The 26,279-nt window shown below is 35.4% G+C and overlaps 1 protein-coding gene across 1 annotated transcript in view; it reads left to right on the forward strand.

Annotated features, from left to right (window-relative positions):
- The first annotated feature begins 4,772 nt into the window (after positions 1-4,772).
- ALDH1A1 (aldehyde dehydrogenase 1 family member A1) overlaps positions 4,773-26,279 on the forward strand; it is a 32,992-nt gene continuing 11,485 nt past the window's right edge. The window contains exons 1-7 of the mRNA XM_064643022.1: positions 4,773-4,968; positions 12,188-12,292; positions 16,241-16,381; positions 18,859-18,988; positions 20,038-20,099; positions 22,052-22,180; positions 24,626-24,739. Of these exons, the coding sequence (XP_064499092.1) occupies positions 4,879-4,968; positions 12,188-12,292; positions 16,241-16,381; positions 18,859-18,988; positions 20,038-20,099; positions 22,052-22,180; positions 24,626-24,739 (771 nt within the window). The 5' untranslated portion in view covers positions 4,773-4,878. The remainder of the gene's footprint in view (positions 4,969-12,187; positions 12,293-16,240; positions 16,382-18,858; positions 18,989-20,037; positions 20,100-22,051; positions 22,181-24,625; positions 24,740-26,279) is intronic.

The following is a 26,279-nucleotide window of genomic DNA, read 5'->3' on the forward strand; positions in this document are numbered from 1 at the left end:
GGATAAATTGTCTTCCTTTATAGCGACCAATAATAATTATTCACACATAGCATACTGTTTGGATTACTAGGATACTGAGCTACTTTATGTACTTTGGAATGAACAAATCTGTGCTTCAAAATATTTGTGCTTCTTACCACTGATTACAGAGAGTTGCTATATACATAGCTCAGACATAGATAGCTGTATCACTACGATGTAAATTTGTTGAGGTGTGACCCATTCCATTGAGCTAATCGTGATATATCATGTTGTTTCACCCCAACAAAAACAAAGAGTGGAAATATTTTCTAAAGAGGGTTTTTGACTGATTTTCTTCAGTAAACTTGACTTACAGAGCCACTGGTCCACAGTTTAAGCTTGGTGTCCCTGTGCTCAGTGATTATGTGTTAATACACTGCTGCCCATGAGTGAGTAGGTATTACAGACTTTTCTACCCTGAGCCCGAAGTTCCTTCCTAGGTGCTCTGTTCTCTCTTTCATTGTTGTCATACTTTGCTGTCTGTTATGAAAGGGATTTGTTGCAAAGGTCCATATTTATCACACAGGTAAACAGAGTGTTTGGTATGTGTATGGAATCAGAATAAACGATCTTGTTCCACTAACAGGTGGGGCTCTGCATGAATGGGAAAGACATTCACCTGTGGTTACGCACGCTTTAGTGTAGAAGAGAGGAAACACTTACCTGTCCCTCCCTGCAGCAAGCGTATCTTGGACAAAAACATTATTATGGATTCAGCAGAGAATAGGCCTTGTGACAGCATCCACTATCAGCCCAAGCACTAGTAACAAGAAGTTATTCAGCGTCTTTGATACCAAGCTTACAAAATTAGTAGCACTAGTTTTTCTTGTGCTGTCTCTTCCCTCACTGCAGTGAACAAACTGAAGTTAAATCTGGCCATTACTGGAGCAAAGGTGTTTCCATGAATCAGCCAAACAGTAGTTAGTGTTATGACCTGTCTGTGGAGGTATTATAGAATTGCAGAATCATAGAATACACTGAGCTGGAAGGGACCCATCAGGATCATCGAATACAAATACTGGCCCCGCACAGGACACCCCAAGAATCACACCATGTGCCCGTGAGCATTGTCCAAATGCTTCTTGAACTGAGACAGGCTTGGTGCTGTGACTACTACCCTGTTCCAGTGCTCACTCATCCTCTGTGTGAAAAAACTTTTCCTGATATCCAACATAAATCTCCCCTGACTCAGCTTCATGCCTTTTCATCAAGTCCTCTCACTGGTCAGGAGAGTGAAGAGAATGGAGAATATTCTAACACAATTCATCATATGCTGTTATCATCCATGTAGCAAAAAGAGAAAGAATTTTCAGTAATTGAATTCAAATTTCAAACTCAAATACATAGTTATGCATCTGTCAGCTGCCTCACTCCAGGATTTTATAGGCCACAGAAATTTTATAAGTGAAGAACTGCTAATTGTGGTCAGAGATACCTGTAATTATATAAAAGAAAAACTTGGATTTTCAGAAATGCAAGATAGTGCTCTGCAGAAGCTAAAGGAATTTGTTCAGCAACCTTGAGGATCTTGTCATTTTGATTTCAGTAATTCACAAATAGAGTTATCAGAACTTTAATATCCCACCATCTTTGGACTATAAATTTATAATGGCAAAAGTGGCAAAAAGTGACTACTGTTTCTGTTCTACTGCCATTAATGGATGGCATAAGGAAGATTAACAAATCAAATAAAGCATTTCAGAGTGAGAGTCCACAGATTTCACAAATCTCAATGATTTCCACTTTTAAAACATATTTTGGTGCTTTTGACACTTGATCTTCCACTCCTGACTTAATGCCCATTTCTGTCAGTACCAGCAGGGAATCTGCTTGAATCACTGAATAACTCCCTATCTTAATTCCATGTAAAATCTGAATTTGGAAAAAGTTGTTCAGATAATCAGGATTTTCAGTAACAGAGATATTGTCTAAATAGAGATTTTTCAAAGGATTTTTTTTATTATAAGGTTTTTATAAAGTGTAAGCATGTACTTAAGTATTAGAGATTCAGTCTAAATTCAGCATAGATGATGCAATACAGCTACCAAAGAGTCGAGTGTAACAGCATATTCTGTGCAACACCTATTCCAGAGAACTTTGGACAATAGTGTGTGAGTCACCATGGAAGATTATTAACTTCAGTGTTTTGAATTATAGCAACTTTGTAGAGATTACTTACTAATTCTTGAACTGTATATCATTATTACGTGAAATGTGAAAAAGTAGTGATTCAGGATGGAGGAAAAAAACCACAGAATAAAAACAGCAGGAAGCCGTAATAAACAAGAACATGATATATGAGGAAAATTAAATAATTTCTACACTAGGTTAAAAGCATTCCTAGGCTGAAAATAAATAGGAAAGTTATTGGAGACAGGATTGGGATGAATGCAAACAGTTTGTCTAAGCAATAGTTTCCTAGAGAAAAGGGGGGAAATCAGTCATCAGAGAAGTTAAGGGGTTTATTGACACTAATGGTAATGCTTGGAGCAAGTCTCAACAGATAAGGTCCAAGGAAAGAGCAACTGGATTGCTCAAGATAGAAAGTAAACTTTTAAAGAGACAAGACTTTTCCAACAATATACAAAGTCTAGAGAGAAAAAAAAGGACACACAGGAAGATTGGTAGTGAAGGTGATTCATGAAATCCAAGGAGAAAGAGGGAAACACAAAAAAAATGAGGGCAAACTGTGTGTTAAATGAATAAATGGTGTGGAAAATAAAGCGATGATTGCCAGCATGTTTGGAAAAGTTGAAACTTTTACCCAGGGTAACATCTCTAAGGAGATTTCAGGTCATCCTTATAGACATGGAAAGATGATAAATGCTATCATTTTCCAAAGCAGTTATCATAATTCTAGATTGAATATTTTTTAAAAAAATCAGGAATGCTGTGGTACATAAATATGAGAATGCATTTAGAACACTATCATTTGGGAGAAAGATCTTTTGCTTTACTTGAAACAAGATAAATCCACTGATCTCTGTTTTGTAGATCCAGTCAGGCAAATCTGAGCAATTGGCATGTGAACTAACCAGAGACAAACTCTTTGTGGCTAATGGAGAAAAGAGCGGCAGGAAGGTTATTTAGAGTAGACATTAGTGTCTAAACCTGAAAATTACAAGGAAAAGTAAAAGAAAAAAAATTGGTACCCGAGAATAGGACTGAAAAGTTATATTCCACATAGAAATGAATAAACCCTATTTAGATATTCTGGGTTTTGTATGAAATTTAAAGACATTCTCTAAGGCAGGCAAACACTGTAACCCAAAATGTTAAGGTCTGAAGGTACTGTTCACAAAACTTTAAAGTATACTGTTCTTTGCTTGGGTGTCTTAAACCAGACAGCTAAGGCAGAAGACCTGAAGGATGCATGCCAAAGTAAGTAACGAGCAGGTAAACTTGGATATCAGGATGTTACGGCAATAGGAATGGGTGCTCTTCATTCACATGACAGGGTGAATGGCTGAAACTTGTTTAAGTCCACACGGCTCTTTATATCTCACTGAGAGAAGATTATCATGATAATAGAATTCTTTCTTATCCAGAAATAACTTGAACTTTTCCAAAGTTCAGAAATTCTTGCTCAAACCATATGTCCAAACACAAAAATCATCCATAGTAATTAAGGCATGCCCTTTAATTCAGAAAGTATGTGAAATATACTTAATGTATGGCAAGATTAATCTTGTGATATATCCTATCTCATCTGTCAGTTAAAGGCCTTTTATTGACAGATGGTGTAGATGATGCCTGATACATGAGTTAAATGTGTGCAGTGAGTTTTACAAGTATCTGTATAGTCTCAGTCAAAGCAATGAGATCATTTCTCTCTATTTCTATGGCATTAATCCACAGTGCATATATCAGAAGCCTAACATAGAAAAACAAGTTCTGGGAGACCACCAATCAGAAAAGGTAGGACTTAATGAAGAAAGGAGTTTCTTGTGCCTTATAAAAATGATTTGCCTGTAGAAGAGATACCTTTCTCATTGAATAATCAGAACAGGACATTTATGCACCAGTGGATTTCACCCGTGTAGAAAAATCTTGTCTATCAAATGATTTGTTTTGAACTCAGTTATTCCAAAGGGCACTGTGGTAAAAATTTTGTCTTTAAATTTGTGGTGCTATCTGGAAAAAAAATAACAGCAAACTTTTGCTCAGTTCTGCCCACAGAGATTTTCTAGATTGATCATTTTTTTTTCTTACCTTCACATTTCTTGAAAAATATGTGAAGGATTTTGTATCACCATAGTCTTCCCTTATCTCTATGATCTACACAAAAGATATTAATTCCAGTACTTTTAATGTACCCTGAACATATTAAAATGTAATCTAAAGTGGCTTGTTTTTAATGAATGCTTTCTAGCTCTGGTAATTATTCTCATCAACTCTCCAGTGAGAAGGGCTTAGTTTGTTTCCAGAGCTAACAAGTCTGTCTTTACCTTCAGAGCTGCCTTCAAGTACGTGAAGAACTCTACATTAAATCTGGGCACCTGCCTGCTGAGAGAAAGCAATTTTACAGGTAAGATGAGGAGTCCTAAAACTCTGTTCTCCAGTAAGGAATTTGTAGTGTCTGCCTAAGCAGACTGTTTCAGCAGTGTTTGCTTCATCGAAATCTCAGCTCAGTGAAAAGGCTGTTGCTTTCGGTCATAAAAATAGGTAGTGTCATTTTCTCTTTGCAATGAATTCTTTCATCCAATCATATTCCTGTATGCAAATATACCATAGCTGGTTCAGATAAAAAAGCACAAATAAAGCTAGGGGCTCAGTCAGGACAAAAATCACTGCACTTCCTTTATACCTCATTTCACCTGTGTTTCAGGAACATCCTCAAACTTCTCAACTGAAAACATGAAGAAGCAAGGTTCAGACAGCAATTCTACTGCAGTTATGCCAACTGTGCCAGAACCAATCAAAGATCTGAAAATTAAGTACACCAAGGTTAGTAGCATTTGCATTTCTTAATCTTTCTTATGTATTCAACTTAGTAGAATGTGCTCAGTTTAACCTTATATACTATGGAAGCCACTGTAAATCAGTGCTTAAAATGTTTGTTCTGACCGAGTTCTGATTTTATACATATTAGCAATTGATGTTCAGTGATCCTTTTAACCTAAGTTAAAGCACCTAATTGTGCAAGAATGATGAAATCTTTCCATATTTAATTTAGGGTGAGTGTTGTTTTTCTCCTGAAACAAACTTTCAGCAGTGGTAAGTTTCTCAGAAAGTATAAGTGAAGCAAAGAAGGAAAGGTTTCTACTATTATATCATTTTTCAGAAGAGTGAGAGCAAACTAAAATTTCAGCATATTGCATCATGTTATGATCAGATTTAAATAATTATACCTAATAAAAATATGTGGAAAGGGATATGTGAAAATGAAACTAAAATAAAAATAATTCTGCTCACATGTTAACCTTAGAGATAATGAATCTGTTTTTCAGCTTAAAAAAGTAGCTATTAATAAAGTCTACCAACACTAACTACTCAGTATTGCCATAAACTTTTTGAAATAAAAAATTCTTCTCCATATACATTTAGAAATATACAGATAAAGAAGGTTTGTATCCAGACTTGTGCTTCCAACTTCAAAAGACTCTTTTTCTGTTTTATACCATAATATTATATTATAAAACACAGATATCTCCTAGAATTTTCAAAAAAAAGTGTTGGCAGAGAATATCGAAACTCTACTCTCTGAAACATTCAGGTAGAACAATTGATCAGAAAGGACCTCTTATCTTTGGAGACTCTTTTATCACTGTTCTTTTTTTCTTGATACTGTTGCAAGGGAAATAATATTATTTTCTAGAGCCACTGCTTATTTTCTTTTCCAAAAGCAAGCTATTCAGCAATCATCTAAATTAGTCCTTTTGAATTACATTCTATCCTATTTTTTTAACGGTAAAAATCGAGCAGATTTCAATGCATATCTTTCTTGAATAAATCACACAGGATCCTACTTTGTAAATATTTAACAGACTAGGAAAGCTATGTAGTTCTGCCATGCCATGTGATAGCCCGCTACTGCTCTTCCTGTCTCAAAAAAAAAAAAAAAGGTTTTTTACTATTTGATTTTTTAGTTTTCTGGAGGAAGTCAACTAATATGAGCAAAACAGTGACTGATGTAACTGAATATTCAAGATATGAATTCCTGTAAAGATTTTCGTCCTTCTAAAATATTTCTCTAGTAAAAATCTATTCTGTTGATATAAAAAGCAACCACAAGACAGCCAGCCAAGACAATTGAAAAGTCTGTAGTTTGTAGTGTGCAATCAAGGAGAGTGTCACATTCCAAATATTTCTTTTGCCTTTGCAATAAAGTTGTATATATAATTTGTACCTGTGCAGAAATGCAACACACCCTTGTGGAGGTTTGATCTTTGCAATGCTTTCCTTCTGTCTCGAAACACCATATAGGATGATCTGAAAGCCACAGCAGTCTACTGAGAGACAGAGATTTGGGATATTAGAAATCCTGGCCCATAGCCAGCACTCATCTCACAATTTAATAAAGCTTTTCCACTCTTGCCTTCTCACCCATCCTGTTCCTCTCCTGTTAGAGAAGTCAGAACATAGGGGGTGGGTGACTGCTTCCAATGGAAAGAATGAGACAAGAGAATCACTAATTACTGCTGATGTATTACCCTTTCTGTCTGAAGCACGCAGGATCAGATCCTTCATTTCTGTACACTCTAATTTTTCTTTTCCTACCATAATATCAACAGCCATTGCATAAGAATCTGAAGAGAGGTCTTCAGAAGATGTTCAAGGACTTTCCTCTTTACTTAACACTGTTTTATTTTCTATGAGAGAGATCATTTGAGGCCTTTCAAAGAATTCATTTAACTAAGTATTTCCATATGAATCTGGATTTATAGGTAGGTATAGCTACATTTCAGATTAATCCTTTTTCATATGTAACATGTATACTAGTATAACACTTAACACTCCAGGGAATTTCACTTTCAATCATCAAATGGAAGTATTTTAAACACTAAAATTGGCTTGGATTTTGAACCACAAAGTGACCTTGAATTGGTTTCATATCTGAATCTCCTTTAAAGATATGCCCGTGAACTGAATAAGTTTTGGTAGCTAGCTAAAACTATGCTAGTAAATATTTTACTTAGTCAACATTGAAGAATTAGACAATAGTTGTGTGACAAATACTTTCTGTCATGATGCTTTCACATACCCTAAGCCCTGTGGTACTCCTTTAATCAGAGAAACTCAGATTAGTTAATTATTAGGTTGTCAAATTACATGAGGGGGAGAAAATGGCTAAACATTCTCCCACTAATCTGCATGTGGAATATCGGAAAGTGTGGAAGGTTAAGTCACTCTGAATAAAGAAAATCATAGCTAAGCATCAATATGTTGCATCACTAGCTTCAAAACAAAGATGAGGCAGAAAAGCACAAAAATATAATTGGAATATCTGGGGACAGGTAATCAGCTAGAAAGGTACTATAGAAACTCACTCTTTTTCAGATCAGCTTGCTTTGTAGACATAAAGCCCCTTACTGACAAATAAAAAAATTTACGTAAGTATTGAATAGAAAGAGTGTGTTCTCTTATTATTAGCTCATTGCAGCAGTAAAATGTAATTCTTATATCAATAATAGCATACAATTTCAAGGGAGGGGAAAAAAGTTACATGAAATATTAGCCAAACATAAGATTCTTGTAAGGAAAAACCTGCAGTGGGAAAAAATAAGATTTCACAGCAGATATTCTATACTGACATATTTGCTTAAAGTTAAAACTTCATTCTTTAGTAGTTCCTTAAATAATATTGCATATTTTAATTTTATTGCTTAAAGCATACAGCAAGACTCCATGATGTATTTTGAGACTGGTACGTTAGAACTTACAGCACTTGAAATGTGCCTCCTCTTGGGCCACAAATCTTTAAGGTCTAGATGTATCTCTAAAATTTACTGCCAAGTAAATGTTAGCATATTACAGTACTCAAGAATATCTGAATGACTGCCATAATCTCTAAGAGCAGGTGTACATGAGTGCCAGCAGTTATTCAGCACTGCGCATCATCTCACCCGAGTGGTGCTGAACTGCCTTCAGCATGCGTCCAAACTCAGCCCTGATGTCTCTTCGCTGTTCCTGGCCTGTAAAAAAATGCTGTTGGTGTAATTCCCTGGTTTATAGTCTGCACTAGAAAGCTTGTGAGCAGTCAGTTGAGCAGCTGTTCAAATCTGTTGGTCCCTTTTATCTTCGTGAAACAGTCAACGGGGCTCATTTGAAAAGTATTGAGAAGAAAAACTTTATTACAGCAAGGGGCAGATTTATGGGCGGAAGAGGTTTTGCTTTTTCTTGTACGATAAGTTTGATATCTAAATAGAAGATAGCTTAGATGTTTAATTTCACGTTTACAAAGTTATCCTTAATAGCTAAGTTTGGAATAGTCCACATTTTAATTGGTTCTATTTCATTTCTTGACTACACTTCTGTATTATTTTTAACAATAATAGTGAATTACATAAAATTCTTCCCTAGAAAAGAATAAGCTTATAGACAGATTCTGATACGGGATCTTTGCTACAGCAGAAATTAAGTACTTTCTTCTTTAAACTGCACTTTTAAGTCATTTTGCAGAAGCACTGAAGCCTGAATCCCTGTACAGACTTTGTACGATACTGAAACAACAAAAAGGGGATTCTTATTCTAAGGAAGATTCAGCAAAAAGTTATATTTCATAAAGCGATGACACCTAATGCAAGGGCCCTAAAATTTATTTCAGCAGAGCTGTGGTGCGGTCCATCTGAAACAAAGCTGTACAGAGTCAGCATGAGCTTCCCTCATGCAGCACAGACACAATTATGGCACTTCCCATCTAGCAGATACTTTTGTATTATGAACTCACAGTCCTTTCAAAATACTCCAGGACTGAACGAAACGAAACCACTGAGATGACAGAAAAAAAGATAAAGTTCAGGTCTTGTCTCCCCATTCTCTGCTCAGGTCATTTGAATGATGAAATCAATTGTGTAAAAAGGATAGAAATACTGTAGTCTTGCAGGGAACTTCAACCCCAAATGGTGAATGCTGTTAGATCATTTGAGCTGAAACCAATCGTTTCAGAGAAACAAGATTTTACAGCACTCTGTCATTGCGAAAAAAAGACAGTCAGAGGGGTTTGACTGCCTGTTGATGGGCTCTATTTGAAACACTAAGCTTTAGTAGTGTACAGTCTCATTTACAGGAAATGTGTATTTCCAATTCTACTGCAAAGAAACCTGAAAGTCATTAATACTTTGAGTAGTTGAAATAAAAATACATCTTCTCTGCTAAAATTCCAGTGAAGTAACACTTACAAAATACCTGCAATGACATTTCTAAATCCTTGCAAAACAAAACTGTACTCCTAAACCTCATGGGCCATAGTCAGTCATCACAGACAAAGCCCTGCACAGCACTTGCCACAGAAGGGTAGCATTTATGTTACTCTAGATGTCGGTGGAGTTCTGATTGACTGACAAAACACTGTAAACTATTGCAAGATGATCCCAAACATAATTTTTCTCAGTCAAGGTTGTTGTTAGAGGCTACTGTCTGCAGGTACTTTGATGTTGCGTTGATTTAGAGATCCTTTTTGTTTGTAGCAAATACTCCACAGCATTTAATGAGCATGGCTGAATGCACATTTACATGTACAGCTGCCTGCAATGTATTAATACACCTTACTTGTAGAGTTTTGACTTCTTCCTTCTCTTTTCTGTCTTTCATACCTGCATTTCCAAGGCTGCTATCTAGCTTATGAAAGACATCTGGATAGTTTGATTTATACAGCCCTGTTACAATGTTGTATATATATTTAATATAGCGAAGTTATGTTTTAAACAGAAACGGTATTAGAAACATCAATAAGAGATATATTCTAAACTAATACTACGGACAATATTGGTTGGTGCAATAAATGTAGTATTTAAACAAACACTTAAAAAATTTCCAAAAATGGTATGTTTTGCTATTATTCCTTTCATGGACAGATATGAATTTAGCATACCGTAACATCATAGCAGTGTTATGTTAATATTTACTTTTTACTTTGTCTCTTTTCTTGGCAATATGTCTGGATGGGGGGGGGAGAGGGGGGTGTTGCACATTTAACCATTTAACTTCTGTCTTTCTCCTTTCACCACAGTCAGAATTTTGTGTGGATAATCTTATAACCAGCTTCATCACTTGTCTGAAATTTCCAGGGACTGTCCAGGGATTGATAGCTTTTGTTAAATCAGGAGTTTGCTGGTCAGTCCTGATGGTCAGACATTACAATGACAGCCTGTATAAGGTGCCCACATAGAGACAACCTGAAACATACAGAAATATATTAAATTAAATATATTAAATGGCAAATTGTTGCCATATTCATTTATTCAAATATAGTATTTTATTGATCTTGATCATTATTCACAAAATATTCCCTAATTATTGACTACCACTCAGTCAGAGTAGGTAATTTGAACACTATGCAAAAAAATCTATTTCCTGAAATCAGACACATTTTCATAACATATGTGGTTGTAGTGGAAGGGTTTAGTCCCCAGGTCTGTGTGACAGGAAACATTTATCCTGTAGTTCTGGTGTCTTGACTTTGTCTGCCCCAAAGTATTTTCTGGTTTTCTATTTCAATTTTCCTGCTACTCTAAGCAGCAATGCTAGGTCCTTTATCCTAATGGAGAGGAAACAGGAATCACATCTTTTCTGCTAGCTGGTGTCAATGGCTAAGCTCCAGTGACTAAAGGTGAGGCAAGACACCTTAACCATAAAAAGAGGCACAGTTTGAGCTCAAAATACTTGGTACTGTCAGTCAGAGTCTGACATGGTCTCAATGATGAGTATGAGCAAGACCTTACATGCATGCCAGCAACGCAGGGGCGTTGGGAGTGAGAAGGGAGAGCACCAGCCCACCAGCACCAGGAAGGTGGGCTCAAGCATTGGGAGGGCAGCCCAGTGTGGAGACCCCACTTTATCACTGATCCAGAGATCACAGAGATGGTCAGGCAGAGAAGGACAGGTACTGTTAACATCAGACTGCATACCTTACCATGTTCACTTCAAAGAGCAACCTACATAACAGTTCTTAACAACACAGTCTCCTCTTTTCAACAGCTGTGCATTTATCAGGTCTTCCCAAAAAACCTTTCCTTTCTTAGCCTGTTTTGAGGCTAACCTACAGTAAGAAAAAGTTAACCCCCTCTAACAATTTACCATCGGTGCCTCACACATGGCAGGCTCTAGAGTTGTACAGATCTCGTGCATCCACATGTGAGACCTAGGTTCTATTTTGCATTTGCGAGCAGAGATAAGTACCTCAGATTTCACCCAAAGATCCTTACACATGTCCTAAGCACCCACGACCATCTGGATGCAATTCTGTGCAGTGTACTCTAGGCTAATCCTGCCTTACCTGAGATGGTGGACCATATGGTTCCACAGTGGTTCCTTCCAGCCTTATTCATTCTGTGATTCTGTGATTCATTCAATTGACTATGGAGAGGGTTTTTTGGTCTCAGCTTGAATTTCAGAAAACTATGCTGTTCGTTTTGCTTATTTGGGGCTTTTGATTTGGTTTGGTTTAGTTTTGGTTGGGATTTTATTTTCTTTGGCAGGAGAGAGTGAAGAAAAATCAAAGTAAACCTAAATACAACAGTGCTCTCCAAGATACTTCTAATTAAAGGTATTATACTCACTAAACCCAAGGATTGGGTCTACTTCTGTCAGGCTGTGTAATAAGAAGGCCCTCTATCCTTACCAACCCTGTGAGCACAGGAAACCCTGGTAGTTCTAGGTAGGTCATTTAGGGATGTACCTCCCTTGCACATCACAGATTTCAGTTTGAGAAGGGAAGGACCCCTTTGTAACAGCATATTTTTATGATATGAAACAAAGTAAAAACACAATGTAGAGAAAGTTTGCCTCTTCAAAAGAAGGCAGTTTTAAAAGGTTGACCCCTGTTATACTAACATGTGATTACTTATCTCTTCAGAACAATTTAGAAACGGCTATTCCAATTTTAATTCAGGTATCTATCAATCAGGCAGCTCTCAGGTATGAAAGATAGGTTTATTCACCAAAGCAGATGACAAGCAGTTATATATGTGTTACTAATATTGTTGCACTCTTTCTTCCCCTGCAGATATTTATAAACAATGAGTGGCATGATTCGATCAGTGGCAAAAAATTTGCAGTCTTTAACCCTGCAAATGAAGAGAAAATCTGTGAGGTTGAAGAAGGTGACAAGGTAGAGTTTTCTTTCTTGCTCTTAATTCTAACTTTAAGTTTACTTCTTCATCTTAAAAGCAGTAAGGCAAGCAGCCATCTCTGTGATGCAACCACCTTAGGCATATACCTACTTCATTCTGTACACTTCTTCTGCAAAATAATTCTTATCTTTTTTTTTTTTTATTAAGCCACAGTATTTTTGGTAAAGAGACAGTGAAAAAACTGATTTACCTTAGGATCTCGCTCATATAAGAAAAGTTCTAAAGAAATATTTTTTGCTGGATTTTTCTTACTAATATTATAAATTCTTTTTCTAATCTGTGATCAGTGACATCTAAAAACTTAATTGGGAGTTTTTTTATTTTTTCTTGCTCTTCCTTAGTCAGTAATGCAACCTGTTCATTACACATTTATATAAAACTTTTTATTATAGATAATATGAAGAGGGCAAATATTTATAATTTCCCACACAGACTCTGTGAAGATGATTATTACCATCAGCATTTTTATGAATATGTCTTCTCAGTATTGTTCCTTCAAATATTTTATTTGGAAAAATATATTGGAACGTGGTCCTAAAAAACACTGAAGTTAAATGTGGCCTATGAAGTAGTCACTAATTCTACCAAAAATTATCTACTTAAAACATGTTGAATCAATGAATTTAAGCAGAGGACTAAAAAACTTGTTGAAAACTGCCTACAAACATTTTTTGTATGTATTTATGAGGTTCCCTAGTGGAAAATTACAGATGGATGCCATGTAATTAAAAATATATTGAAAACCTAAGTACTAAGATCTATATTTTGTTATATTACGTGCTTTTCTCATGAAAAGGGTTTAGCTAGTGCTACTATATAGTTTAAATGTAAGTTATCAAGTTGGGGGAAGGGTAGTTATTTAAATAGGACAGGCAATGTTGCTGAACAGTTTTAAAAGTGATGACCAATTTTTTCTGTAAACTCTGAGAAAGCAAGTATGAGAGGTGAAGGCTCTGTTTCCAGTTCAAAGATGACTGTAACTGGAAATGAAATTGTTTTTATAATTACTGATTTGGTTAATTTCATTTTTATTTATTTATTTATTTGTTTATTTATTTATTTATTTCATTTTTTACACCTTTCCCCTCAAGGTCAGTTTTTTACATCCAAAAATGAGAAAATTTTTTCACATTTCTCACAAAATGACATTATTTAAGTAAAGAAACATGCATACCTAGAATGTTTTGTATACAAGCATTTTTTAAGCTTAGCAGAAAAATATTCATTAAACACCTTTTTATCCAGGAGATACTGTAAAATTTATAAGCTGCTTATGCATGTTATAAGCTCATCAAAAATTTATTGCCAATATAGTAAGCATGGGCTCTTTCAGAATACTTTAATTTACTGCACAAAGATTCAGTCTGAAATGAAATTCTCTTTTGAGAAATACATTCAGAATCCTTCACTCATTAAATCTTAGTTACTCTGGTCCATAATTTCACCATGAATCTCCTAATAAACTTTGTCTCTAAGGCTGTCTAGCACATGAGCAAGAGTGACCACAAACTTCTAAGAAGGTCATAACGAAGACACATTTTAAATTTTTTTTAGAAAAACATGAGAAAGTATGTTTTTAATTATTTCATATATCTAACCAGGAGTTTTTTCAAAGGCCTTGCTTTTGTTTAGTCCCACTTACCCATATCTAGTGCTGAGACAGTGGTATTTGATCATCCTCAAATTAAATTACTCATGACTTGCAACTGTTCAGTTACCGCACAAAATTTTTGTAGCTTTCTTTCCTTACCAGCACTCCAGCAACTCATTAAATAAAGAGATAATACTATTCAACAATCAGGTTTTCTTTCTCTTCAATAATTTTGCAAACTAATGTGTAATGACAACTGCTATTAACTAAATTGCCAAGTGAATTGTACAAATCTAGTAAATTACACAGCCATTATGAACCTAATACGTTAGAGCCTAGACTGCAAATAGGCATTTAATTTGTGCATAAAACAGGGTTGACAAAAGACTGTCCCATTCCTTGTAGTAGTATTTTTCAAGAAACAAGAGGAGATTACAAAGCACAGACATATATGTGGGTGAGAACTGTTCCCTTTCAGTTTGATGGCTCTTTCAAACTACATTCCTAATCCTAAAGGCCCCTAGTAATAATAAAACAGTTCAATAAATGGTCAGTGTACGTAAAGTAAATGTACATAAACTAAACGTAAAAAAGTCTAAACTGGCCCAGAAAAGAGTCTTTATAAGTGTAGATTTATGTACCCAAAATAAATTTCATACTGTTGAAGAACAATAATTTTTTTATTACTTTTCATTCATGGCCCTTTAAAACCTTTATCTTATTTCTCTTGGTTTTAATTATTTCTGCACTTCTAGTAGAAAGAACACATGGTACTCTAGTTTTAATTTACATCATTTTACTAGTATGACTTTTGTTTCCCCCTTATCCTTTTCCAGTAAAGGCTAAGCCATAACCCCTCAAGTCATATTGCAAAGCTATAGAATATTTATGACAGGGTTCAGAGATACTGATGATGTATTTGACAACATTCTGAAGATTCTGAAGAAAAGCAATTCTTCTTAAACGGTAGATTTCAGCTACCTGACGTAGGTGACTGGTCAGTACAATCCTATAGTAATGGCTATGCTATTTGTATAGTTCCTTACTACCTTTTCCTGAATTTCCTGGAAAAAAAAAATGGGAAGTTCTGTGGGCCTCCTGCTTAACAGGTCTGTGCTGAGCTTTCTAAGCCACTAACCCACCTCACTCACAGCTTTTAAAAAGGTGTTCCTGGCTATCAACATCAGTTAAAGATTTAAGATCTGGTTCATGTTTAAAACTAATGATTTTGGTGTTAACTCAGTTGACTTTGCTGACTTAGTCAACCTTGATAGTGCTTTCCCTGGAGAAGAAAGCACTGATTAGCAAACAGCAGCACAAAAAAGTTTGAAAGAAATCCTTCAAACATTGCACACAAATTTCTCAGGGAAATGTGACACACACAGAAACTTCTTGTTTTTTTCTTTTTTTTTTCCTTGAAATTTGTTTTTCATTTCTAACAAAAAAAATCTAGAATAAATCTCATTTTTATGTCATTGTTTTCCTGGGTAAAGTTTTACAAGAATTATGAAATATAGGAGAATTTCAAGTCCTAAAACCTTCTCACAAGAGATTTTTAATTTTGGGGTTTTTTTTAAATCCTGGAACACCATTTGCACAGAATAGTTACATATAATTCATCATAGATTTTCCTTCTACAGTGAAAGCCAAATGATAAATAACAAAATATGCTATAAAAACTATTAATGGACTGACAAACTAGCTGACATATTCAAAGACAATGTTTAGATTTCAAAATATTTAAGCTTAGCATTTTAAACTGGGTGCTTTTTTTAATTTTCAAAATAATTTTAAACATAGATTTTTCTTAAATCTTCACAAAATAAATGTATTAATTTGTCTTCCTCAATAATAAATTTGTGTTCATTTTATGAAACATCCTAAAGCACAGATTTTTCTAACCTGGTCTTCACTACATCACAAAATAGTTTTAGATGATAAATAATTAAGCATTTAACTTGCAGATTTGGGCATCTCTTTGTAAATAAAAGAGAATAAATTGTATCATCAGTGTAATTTTTTGTTGCATGAAGAGGGCTTGAAAACATAAACTTTAAAAATAGAGTTCCTTAATATGCTTTTATTTTAGAAGCTTTGAGAACCGACCACCTGTTTCTCATACAATTTCACATTGCTGAGATAGCAACAGAAGTGTTTGAAACAAAAATAACCCCTGTATTTAAAATTACTGTACCAATTTTGATTAGATTGGTCTTGGTTTCTCTTATTTAAAATTTAAGTTAAATTTCAAGTTAAATTTTACATAAGTAACAGCCAAAAAGACTGATGACAGAATCAATTACTGATTTAAAAAGTTTCTCTTTTTTCCCCACAGGAGGATATAGACAAGGCAGTTAAAGCAGCTAGAAAGGCTTTTGAGCTTGGGTCACCCTGGCGTACAATGGATGCTTCGGAGCGAGGAAGGCTCTTGAATAAACTAGCTGACTTAGTTGAAAGAGATCGGCTGATTTTAGCTGTGAGTATGATATGTGAACAAAAAAAATGGGGCAAAAGTCCTGATTTAAAGAAAGATACAAGGAAGTGTAATGTGCCTACCTTTTGGAAAGTCACGCTTTCTTAATATTTGTTTTTCATCGCTACAGCAAAATGACCACAGTAAGCTGTGTTGTACTCTGACCTATTAAAATCCCAAATCCAAAATGTACTTGAGTATTTGATCACTTTAAAGTGATACTTAAACTACCTACAATCACAGTAATTTGAATTGCTGATTCTTAAGGACATACTAACATAGATCACATGGTTAACATTTTTCTACACCAAAGTCAGAACAGAGGCCTAAACACAAATCAAAGCCTGAATCAAAGCCTAAACAAAAAGCCTGGCTCAGTGCTTATAGATGATACAAGTCAGAACTGGGAGAAATCTTGAATTTTGTGGCTATATACTTCATTATCACTGGTCCTTCATTAACTCCAATTTGAAACTGGTAATAAGTGATAAAGCTTAAAGTACATCCCCTTGTCAATTAAATATTGAATAAGCTGGCATTTGTTTCTTTATTGTAGTGTCTAAGGCATTATAAATTCAAAGAGGATGAAGATATAATAATTTTTTTTTCTACAGGAAAAAACATTGAGTTAGTTTTTGTTCCCATTTGCCATTTTCATAAAATGAAAGTATTGCTTTTCTCTGAGGTCCCTCCCTAGTTTCTAATTTACTGACTTTGTTTATATTTCTTACATCTTACTGACTTACTCATTTCCCCTTTTAGATGAGGTATGTTTGAATGAACTGCTTTCCAGACTTCATCAAAGTGAAGGGAGATTTTCTCCACTCGCAGCTTATCCTACCTGCAAAACTAGTACTACAGAATAACAAATAACCCTAGAGATAACTATATCTCTAGCCCTAGAGTACACAAGAGATCAAAATAGATCCCAAAAGCTCATTGCAGAGGTATTGTCCTGTGTTCATGCATCTGACCAGGCTGAAATTACTCTGTTTTACTGTTTTGTTTAATGACAACATGTTTCAGAGGCTCAACAGCCCTGCAGGCAGGTGAATGGAACAATAAGTCAAAGTAGGGGACTGAAAAAGTCACTGAGAATTGTGTTTCTTATGTTTCAGTCTTTTGTGAATTTGAAAGCTAGAAGATTCACAAGTTTGAGGAGAGGGAATAATTTTCTCCCATTTCCAAACAGAAAAAAACAGTGCCAGACATATTGCCTGGAACGGCAAGGGTATATCTCATTTAATCAGTTCCTTGTTGCAGAAAGCCATCAAAAATTGCTGTCTTCTCTGTTTGTTCTGTCCTCTTCCCAAGTATGATATCTGAAAAGTGTCCAGTCAACTAAAACTGTAGACTTCACTGGGGCACTATTGTTGAAAAACTGTTCTTAAAGGATCAGTCAGTCTGTAGATCCAACCTGAAATGCTAAAGAATCCCAACAAATTTAGAAAAGAAAAATGTATTTCTAACACCTGATTAGATCGTGAAACCATAGTCTGGGTTTTTGCTACTGAATGTTATAACAGGATTGTTAACACAGCTGGAGGTCCTCAGTGTCTCTGTTTTGGAAAACTAGGGGAAAAAAAATTAGGGGTGTCAAAAAGATGTTGATACTATTTAAGAACTGCATGTGGTCTTTAACTAGATGTCCCAATAATTAGGGGTATGGAAATGGCAATAATCCAAACCACACTCCTTGGATTTGGCTGAAAATCAACCCTATCTAGTGCTGGTGTTTCTGTGGGTGGAGCAGAACTGGCCCGCTGAAGAGTTATAGACGTTGAATGAATATTTACTGATCATTATTGTAAAAGTTTATATCTGCCTGGCATGGAGAATCAGGTTTAGCTTCAAACAAGACCAGTTAGATCACTCAGTTGGTAGTTAGCCAATAAAAGAGAGTCTCCTTTGTGTAAATATTTATTTTTCATAGTTATTTTTTCTGTTAGGAGTTCTAATTGACTCAGATATTTCTTTTGCTCATCAAACACTCCAGGTATTAGGGTTATATCCCATGTCATATATATATATATATATATATATATGTTATGGTATTATATGCCATGATTTGAGTCTTCTTGCTGATATGCGAGGAAGACCACTCATTTTATTTGCATCAGTTACTTGCACAGAGTCCTACCTGATCTCTTGACCTATGCTTGCAGAATATTTAATATAAACTAGAACAGTGTAACCGATTCAGATGGGAGAAATGTTATTGTTTTTTCAGTACATCTTAACATTACAAATTTGCCATGATAATGCTACCTCCATAGCTCCAGACAAATAAACCGTCATGAACATTTCTCGCTTGTAAATTGCTATCTTAAGTTTTTCAAATACTGTGTCCTTCAGAAGGGAATTAATCTAAATGTTTGTACTAAAGACAAAAATCCTCAACCTGAACTACCAAAAGCTAAATGACAAAGTACAAGCATAAGAACCATTATCAGTATTTGATATTAACTTTTTAATTGCAGACAATGGAAGCCATTAACGGTGGGAAACTCTTTTCCACTGCCTACCTAATGGACTTAGGTGCCTGTATCAAATCATTACGCTACTGCGCAGGCTGGGCTGATAAAATCCATGGGCGTACTGTTCCAATGGGTGAGTATTTTTGAGATAACAAAAGTACAGAACTGAAGCCAATGAGAGCTGTAAATAACTGACTTACTTGGAAGTTGTGCTACACAGAAAATATCTCAAATGGAAAATGTTTTAGATAGTTTTTAATATAGGTTATTCAAGTTTTATCACAGTTTTCAGATTAAACATTTAGTGCAGTTCTTCACATTCATTTCTTGTTCTATACACTACTAACCAGTATTGTTTATTGACCAATAAATTTAACCTGTATGTATATCTCAGAAACCTGTAGTGTACTTTTGCATAGGAATGTATGGTTTATGCAAGACTACAGTACTGAAAACCAGGTATTTGCTTATTAAAGCTAAAATTAGCACAAAGAAGTAATATTTGTTTCAGTTATTGGATAATGTACTAGGAAGAGTAAGTACTAAGAGATAGGAAGAAGGAAAGAGTATTTTGCTAAAATTTCATTCTATTCCCTTTCCCATTATGTAGCTCTGTGAAAACATTGTCTCTCAAGCCACCTTTTCTCAAAAGGACAAAGCAAAGAATGGCAATAAAGAAGGAATTAAGGAAAACTGGAGTGATAAATACTTCCAACTTTTTTTGCACCACGTAGATCTCCATACTGGGCTTAACGGAGCACATGTTTGTTTGAATCAAAGAGAACTTTATACTTAATGGATTTGATTTAAGCTGAGACCTGATATTAAAAAATGTCTGATATGTACCTAGGATTTAAAAGAGCACTTTCTGAAACAAAAAAAGGCGATAAAAGAAAAAAGAAGTTAAGAATGCTCATTGGTGTGCTGTGCATACTACATTGAGAAGCAGGGTTATCACTGCAAAAAAGTCAGTCAGACTGGCAAAAAAAACCTTGGACGAAGAAAGTAGGCATTGAATCCAGATGTGCTTTATGGATCTTTTCATAGTTAAAATTTTGAAAATATCATTTATAAGTAAAATTGTATCCAGCTAAGTTTTGTATCCAACTTTATGATCCTTCTGATTTAACTATCTCTCACAAATGCTTTGTCTGCCTGTCTAATTATTTCTTTGTCCCATAGATGGAAACTTTTTTACATTTACAAGACATGAGCCTATTGGTGTGTGTGGCCAAATTATTCCTGTAAGTTGCAACTATTTATGTAAAACAAAAATATTCCTTGTTACAAGTGGAAATGCTTTTGAAATTTTTTCTATGCAAGTGCATTTGTGAAAAATTAATAACCAGAAATTTTCAGATCCTGAAAGATAAAGACTATCCTGAGTACTCAAATTCTGCAACACAATTTTTGATGAGTCAGACTGGTTCAACCTTGTCTCCCTCCTCCCTGTGTATCGAGGGAAAATAAATCTCAAAAGATTGACAGAATAGTTTGAAAGATGAAATTATGTATTGTAGGAAATGAAAGAATTAAAAACAAACATGTAAGAGAGTGTAATATTTACAGCCTACCAGCAATAAGCTGTCTAAGACCTAAAATATCTGTTCTGCTTCATGTAGCTTCCAGACAGATGGATTTTTAATTGCAGCTAAGACTCACCGTCATAGTGGTGGTACAAGTAACAACACAAAGAATGTGTCCAATAAGCTCCTGTTTGGCATGTCTAAAGTCCCTGTTTTGAAGTCACTTATTTTAAGCAAAGATTCAAAAAGCCAACCTTGAAGAACTCTACTTTTAAATTTATTTGTGAGGTCTATACAGTTTTAGTGGGTGCCTGTGAAAACAGTTGCATGCACTAGACACTCCTAATCCAAGCACCTCTTTGCATATGGTAGTTGTGAGCAGTCTCACCTGGCCTGCCTGACAATTTAACAGGTTCTGAAATACTCACCTTGTCTATTAGGTTTGCTCAAACATGTGAGTCCCACACAGGTTCCTGATGTCTTTCAGTTGAGCTTGAAGATTTGCTATCCCTTTATACCACCACATTGATTTGGAGAACATTGCTGGGATATGTTTGGATCCAATCTCTAGGAGAGCTAGGAAACTGATGGTTTAGATTCTCTTGTAGGTCAGACACAAAATATTTCAAGTAAAACACTCAGTTAAGATAAGCTAAAGAACTATAAACACTAGATGTGACCATTTTAATAAAATTACATACTGGAAATATAAGCAGCAGTTAGCACAAACACTGCCTTCCCTGATAAAATGTTCAAGGATTTCTGAGTATGTCCTAATTTTCTCTTCATTGAAAAAAGAACCACCAAGTTGGAGGTTTCCACATAAAGCAAAATTTTGAGGACTGTGAATGTTGCAAACCACTTTTGATAGCTCAACATTTCTGTTTCCTTTCTCTCACACAATCCTACTTTAATAATGAATATTCAGAAAATCCTGTAATTCCTCAGTTTGTGTTATTTATACCCCCATTATTTTTGCTGATAGGGTGAGACTGAAATGAGACAAGGAGAGAGAAAAAGAATAGTTGCATGTATATTCCTCTAAGCCTTTTTGATATAATAGAAAGCTCTTAACTGCCTTTTTTCCCATTTATAAAGGTGTCTTATGAGCTGAGGCTTGTGGACTCAATGCTTCCCAAACTATTAGAAATATGTTTAAAGGGGAAAAGAGTTTTTATACTGATCACATTATCCCTCACACTGCAGAACACGGGGTCCAAAGCAGTCAGCTGCTCTGCAGTCTGTCTGGACAGACCACAACCAATAACCACCATTGAAACTTCCAGGGAAGAGGGATGGAATAGCATTATTTGTTATTACCTTGCCTCCCTTAGAAAACTGAATTAATGAGGGATGTGATCATTTACAATAGCAAAACTCCCAATTGCACCACTAATTCAACAACTGTCAGTAAGGCTGTTAGGGGAGTACACTTACTGTTTCTTGAGCTTTTAACTAGTACCTTTGATCCCCTGTACTTACATATACAAAAATCATTAGTCTTTGTGTTATGTGGTTTGCCAGTTGCTTTTTCAAAATATCTTCATTCTGAAAGGAGTTCAGCAAAGAGTTCAAGACCGAGTTGACAATTTGCACTATTATAACAAGAAAAGCTGAGGCATTTTCATGATGTATTAGAAATCGGATACACTTTCTCATCTGTCTTTCAGTGGAACTTCCCATTGGTTATGTTCATGTGGAAGATTGCCCCTGCCCTTTGTTGTGGAAACACCGTGGTTGTCAAACCAGCCGAACAAACTCCACTCACTGCCCTTTACATGGGAGCCTTAATTAAAGAGGTAAGTCATAAACAACAAAGTTATTTGCCATTCTCAGAAATGTAAGAGTATACTGCAGCTGAAATGCCACAGAGGTAATATAATCAGGCTGGCCTCTGCCAGTACTTTTCATTGCATGCCTAGCCTTGCACTGTGGAACTTGCCTTACTGTAAACCAGTAAAGACAATCTAGGGCAAAAGTATGCATATCTTTCAGCCTAGTACACACATAAAAAACCCCACAACAGCCATTTAGAAAACTCCATTCTTTCAGAAATAGATTTGTATTACAAAAGCACAGTACCTTTCAAAGTCAAAAGGAAGCAAGAACTCATGGATGTGGGTGGCAAGGACTTTATTGGTATAGTTATCACAGAGAAGAACCTGTTTGTACAGCTTTTTTTTTTTGAATTGAACAAAGTCTTCATCCACCTGGGTTTATTATTAACAAGGAGATGTAAAATCACACTAGTGAGTGCTGCCAAACCTGTGAACTCTGTTCACACAGAAACTGTGAGAATACTCTTTGTGCTTTTGAACACGAGAGTGTGTTAGTTTCTTCTATGTCTCCAGAGCTAACTATGGTGCCCAGGCCAGCAAACACCCAAAGAGAATAGTTAAATAGTTTAGCTTTCTTCCCAACAAAATCAACAAATATAATCTAACATGTTTCAAAAGTTGGCACAGATGTCAATAATCACCAGGGCAGTAACCTTGCAGAGTTTTAATGGAAATGACTTAGCACATTTTATTATCTGTTTCAAAACAATGATTCAGCAGAGCATACTGACTGATTATGTATTAATATTACACAGAAACTAAATGACTATCAGGAGGGACCCAAGTCCTGCTGTTATTGCATCACATAGTAAATGCTATTAGATAATATTGGGGACAAGGATTTGCACTAAAAAGTATTAGAGACACCTTCCCTATTAATTTTTAACAATAAGTATCAGAAAGTATATGTCTCTGAAAAAAGTAACTTTACAGGGAAAGTAACTCAATTCTCCTATCAGTTTAATGAACTATCTATTCTGATATTCTGATTTCCTGAAAAGAATGCTCATAAGTGGGAATGTGATCAGTATCCGATTATACACACAAAGTTGGAGCCAAATCTCTGACAGTCATCACTTCAGTAGCTGCTTTAGACTTGTGAAGATAGCTGAAGGTCTAATTTAACTTTCTACTTCTCAAGTGTCCACATTAAAAAAAAATATTATCGCTTTTGGTAATCTTCACTATAGTTCTTAACAGCCCTCATAAGTCTCCCTTTTTAATATATAGAGAAGAGCTTCTACAACAAACATGGAAATTAAATGTTCAAAGTGACACAGTGTGAATTAGTTCCATAAAAAATTACTCTTCTTACTTTTCTCTATAAATTAAGTATGAAATACAATGCTAAGCAAATTAAAGGAACCTCACTGCCTCATCAATTTCAGGGTAAATATTAATCTAGAATATTAAATGAGCATAACAAACATGGACAGAGTGTATCTGAGCATGAAATTGTCAGGAATAAAAATTGGTAGAATAAAAGTAACACTCTTGTGTTGATAACGCAGGGCATTAAGTTTTAGGAGCTGTAACTCACCACCTGAAATTCACCATTTTCCAAATAAAAATTGAAACTTTGGCATGTAATATCGAAGTCCTGTTAATGCTATAAAGAGACTCATTTAAGTGATAATGCAGGAGATTAATCTTTTTAATATTTTAATTCAATGTTTGCTCTGCAAGTGCCATTAAGATCCCATAGCTGCTGACAAAAAATCCAGCTACACTTCACACATCCTTGGAGTTTGCCTGACAACCTGCTGGAAGAAAATAGCTTATTTTGCTTATAAATGGAACATAACTAATACAGGATTGAAGGGAAATCATAGATTTGAACAACAAGAAAGGTCTATTTGCACAAAAAATGTGCAGGATATTGGAAGTGTGCATATCTCAGGTGACCTGCTTTTTCATGCTTGGTAGCTGATCTGCCTCTTTTTTGCTGTAAACTGTCATGTTGCCCACTCTACTCTCAACCTACATCCAGAGGAACAAGCAAAGACATTGAGTTTGAAGTAGTATTTCCATCATTTTTCTTAATAGAATTTTAGTCAGTAGATCATTAATAAAATTCCATCTAGCATATTTGTCAATGTGCAGAAGTCAGCAAGTACACATGTTGATTTAAACAGCTTTAATGAAGCAGACATGAAAATAAGTAGTCTTTCTTTACACATCTGACTGAGTGAGAAAAGAAAAAAAAAGTATTTCTTTGGAAATGGCACCAACAAGGAACTAAAAGGGCATAAATACTGTGAGAATGAAAACAATTGGGGATGTAGGGCTGAGAATAAATGTATGGCTGAGAAAAGATGGCTGGAGACAGGAAGTAAAACTGCCAGAGACATATTCTTCTAGTCATTATCCTTCCCCAGATTTACAGAGTTCTTTCTTCTAATTCAGGCAGGATTTCCACCTGGAGTTGTGAACATTGTGCCAGGCTTTGGACCCACTGCTGGAGCAGCAGTTTCTCACCACATGGATATAGATAAAGTAGCTTTCACAGGCTCTACAGAGGTACTGTAATGAATGCAAAAAATATAAGCAGGAAATGTACTCCTCTGATTCTCACAAATGACTTAATGTCTTAACTTGTTCTATGTAATTATTTTAACTCTCATCTTTCTTTTGACTGATGGTTTGTTAAACAAATTCTGTTTAATGATTTGTTGGTTATTGTTAACTTTAAACATATTTAAACAGTATTTGCTGTTGCTGGCAAGCCCTTCAAACAAAGGCAGTCAATGAGATAACTAGGTTCTAGTATACCAAGGCTATTTTAAGTCTTATGCATTTAAAACAGAACATTTTCATAACATAGTTTGCACCTTTTTTTAAGAAGCTCTGTTCCCTTTAATTTTAATAACAACAGGATGGTAGGAAGGTACCTAAGAAATCTCATTCCTGGTTCTGCACACACTTAGATGAGGAGATGACTTTTTGGTATTTCAATAATACTTAGGATCATCTGGGTGGTTTTAGAAGAGTATTTGGATATGTATTAGTTTAATAATTAAGAGAAAGGTCACTGTTAACTTTCCCTAACCTTCACCCTGAAGAACTGTGAGTGATATAGTTGAAGATTTCTCATTGCAGGCATTATATAGCTGTATCCTTAATACAGTTCATTATATTGTCTGCCTGCTTGCATGCTAAATGGAAAAGCTGCCATCTGGTCTCTTAACTTCTTGGATATAGACTCAAAAGATAAATATCATTCCCTTTTGTCAGGGATCAGTACACACTGAGTGCAAGAGCTATGTTTACTCTTAGAAACCTTTAGTTCTGAAGTAATGGGAAAAGAAAACAACCCAAACCCCAGACACAAAAGAAATATCCCACAGATGTTCCCAATAGACAGTAACAACTACAATTCCCAGTGCCCCATGACCCTCCAAAGGCAAATGGACCCAAGGGTGTATTTATAGATTTTGGTGACAGTCCTCTACTGGCAGTGCAATTTAGCAATGAGAAATGATGGCAGGAATGTTGACAGAGGGAGGAAGTTTATCTGGTGTCTGCTATACACAGGCAGTCAGAGACCAAAGCCACAAGAGCTACAAGCATGTTTTTCCTTCACAGTTTTTCCAGGGCTACTCATAGTAAGTAGTTCCTTAAATTATGTCACCAGTAGAAAGAAGCGGCATAGGGGTTCTACCTCACAGTATCCATTTCCTCCTCTTCTTTCTTTTAAGGGAGAAATTGGAACAAGAAAGTGTCCATACAGGCCATGTAGATTCTTTCCTACATCTTTGTGCATCAGAGAGCTTTTCCATGTATAAAACAGAGAAATTTCAACCTAATGGGAGCAACAGGTGGAGCAGAAATCAGTGCCTACTTTAGGTTACAGATACATGCAAGTATAGTGGTGGTAACCCAAAAAGCAGTTAACATTAATGCCTCAGGATTTTTAGGATTTTTAGCTTTTTGTAGATTTTAATGTTGCTGTGTAGTCTGTCGCCCTTTAGAATAGTAGTTAACACTCACCAAACCCTATTCCCCTATTTCATACAGAATTTTCTAAATTTTTTAGGCTTGTTTAGGCTCCTTTCAAGGC

Source organism: Pseudopipra pipra, chromosome Z, assembly GCF_036250125.1.
Source record: "Pseudopipra pipra isolate bDixPip1 chromosome Z, bDixPip1.hap1, whole genome shotgun sequence".
Classification (NCBI taxonomy): Eukaryota; Metazoa; Chordata; class Aves; order Passeriformes; family Pipridae; genus Pseudopipra; species Pseudopipra pipra.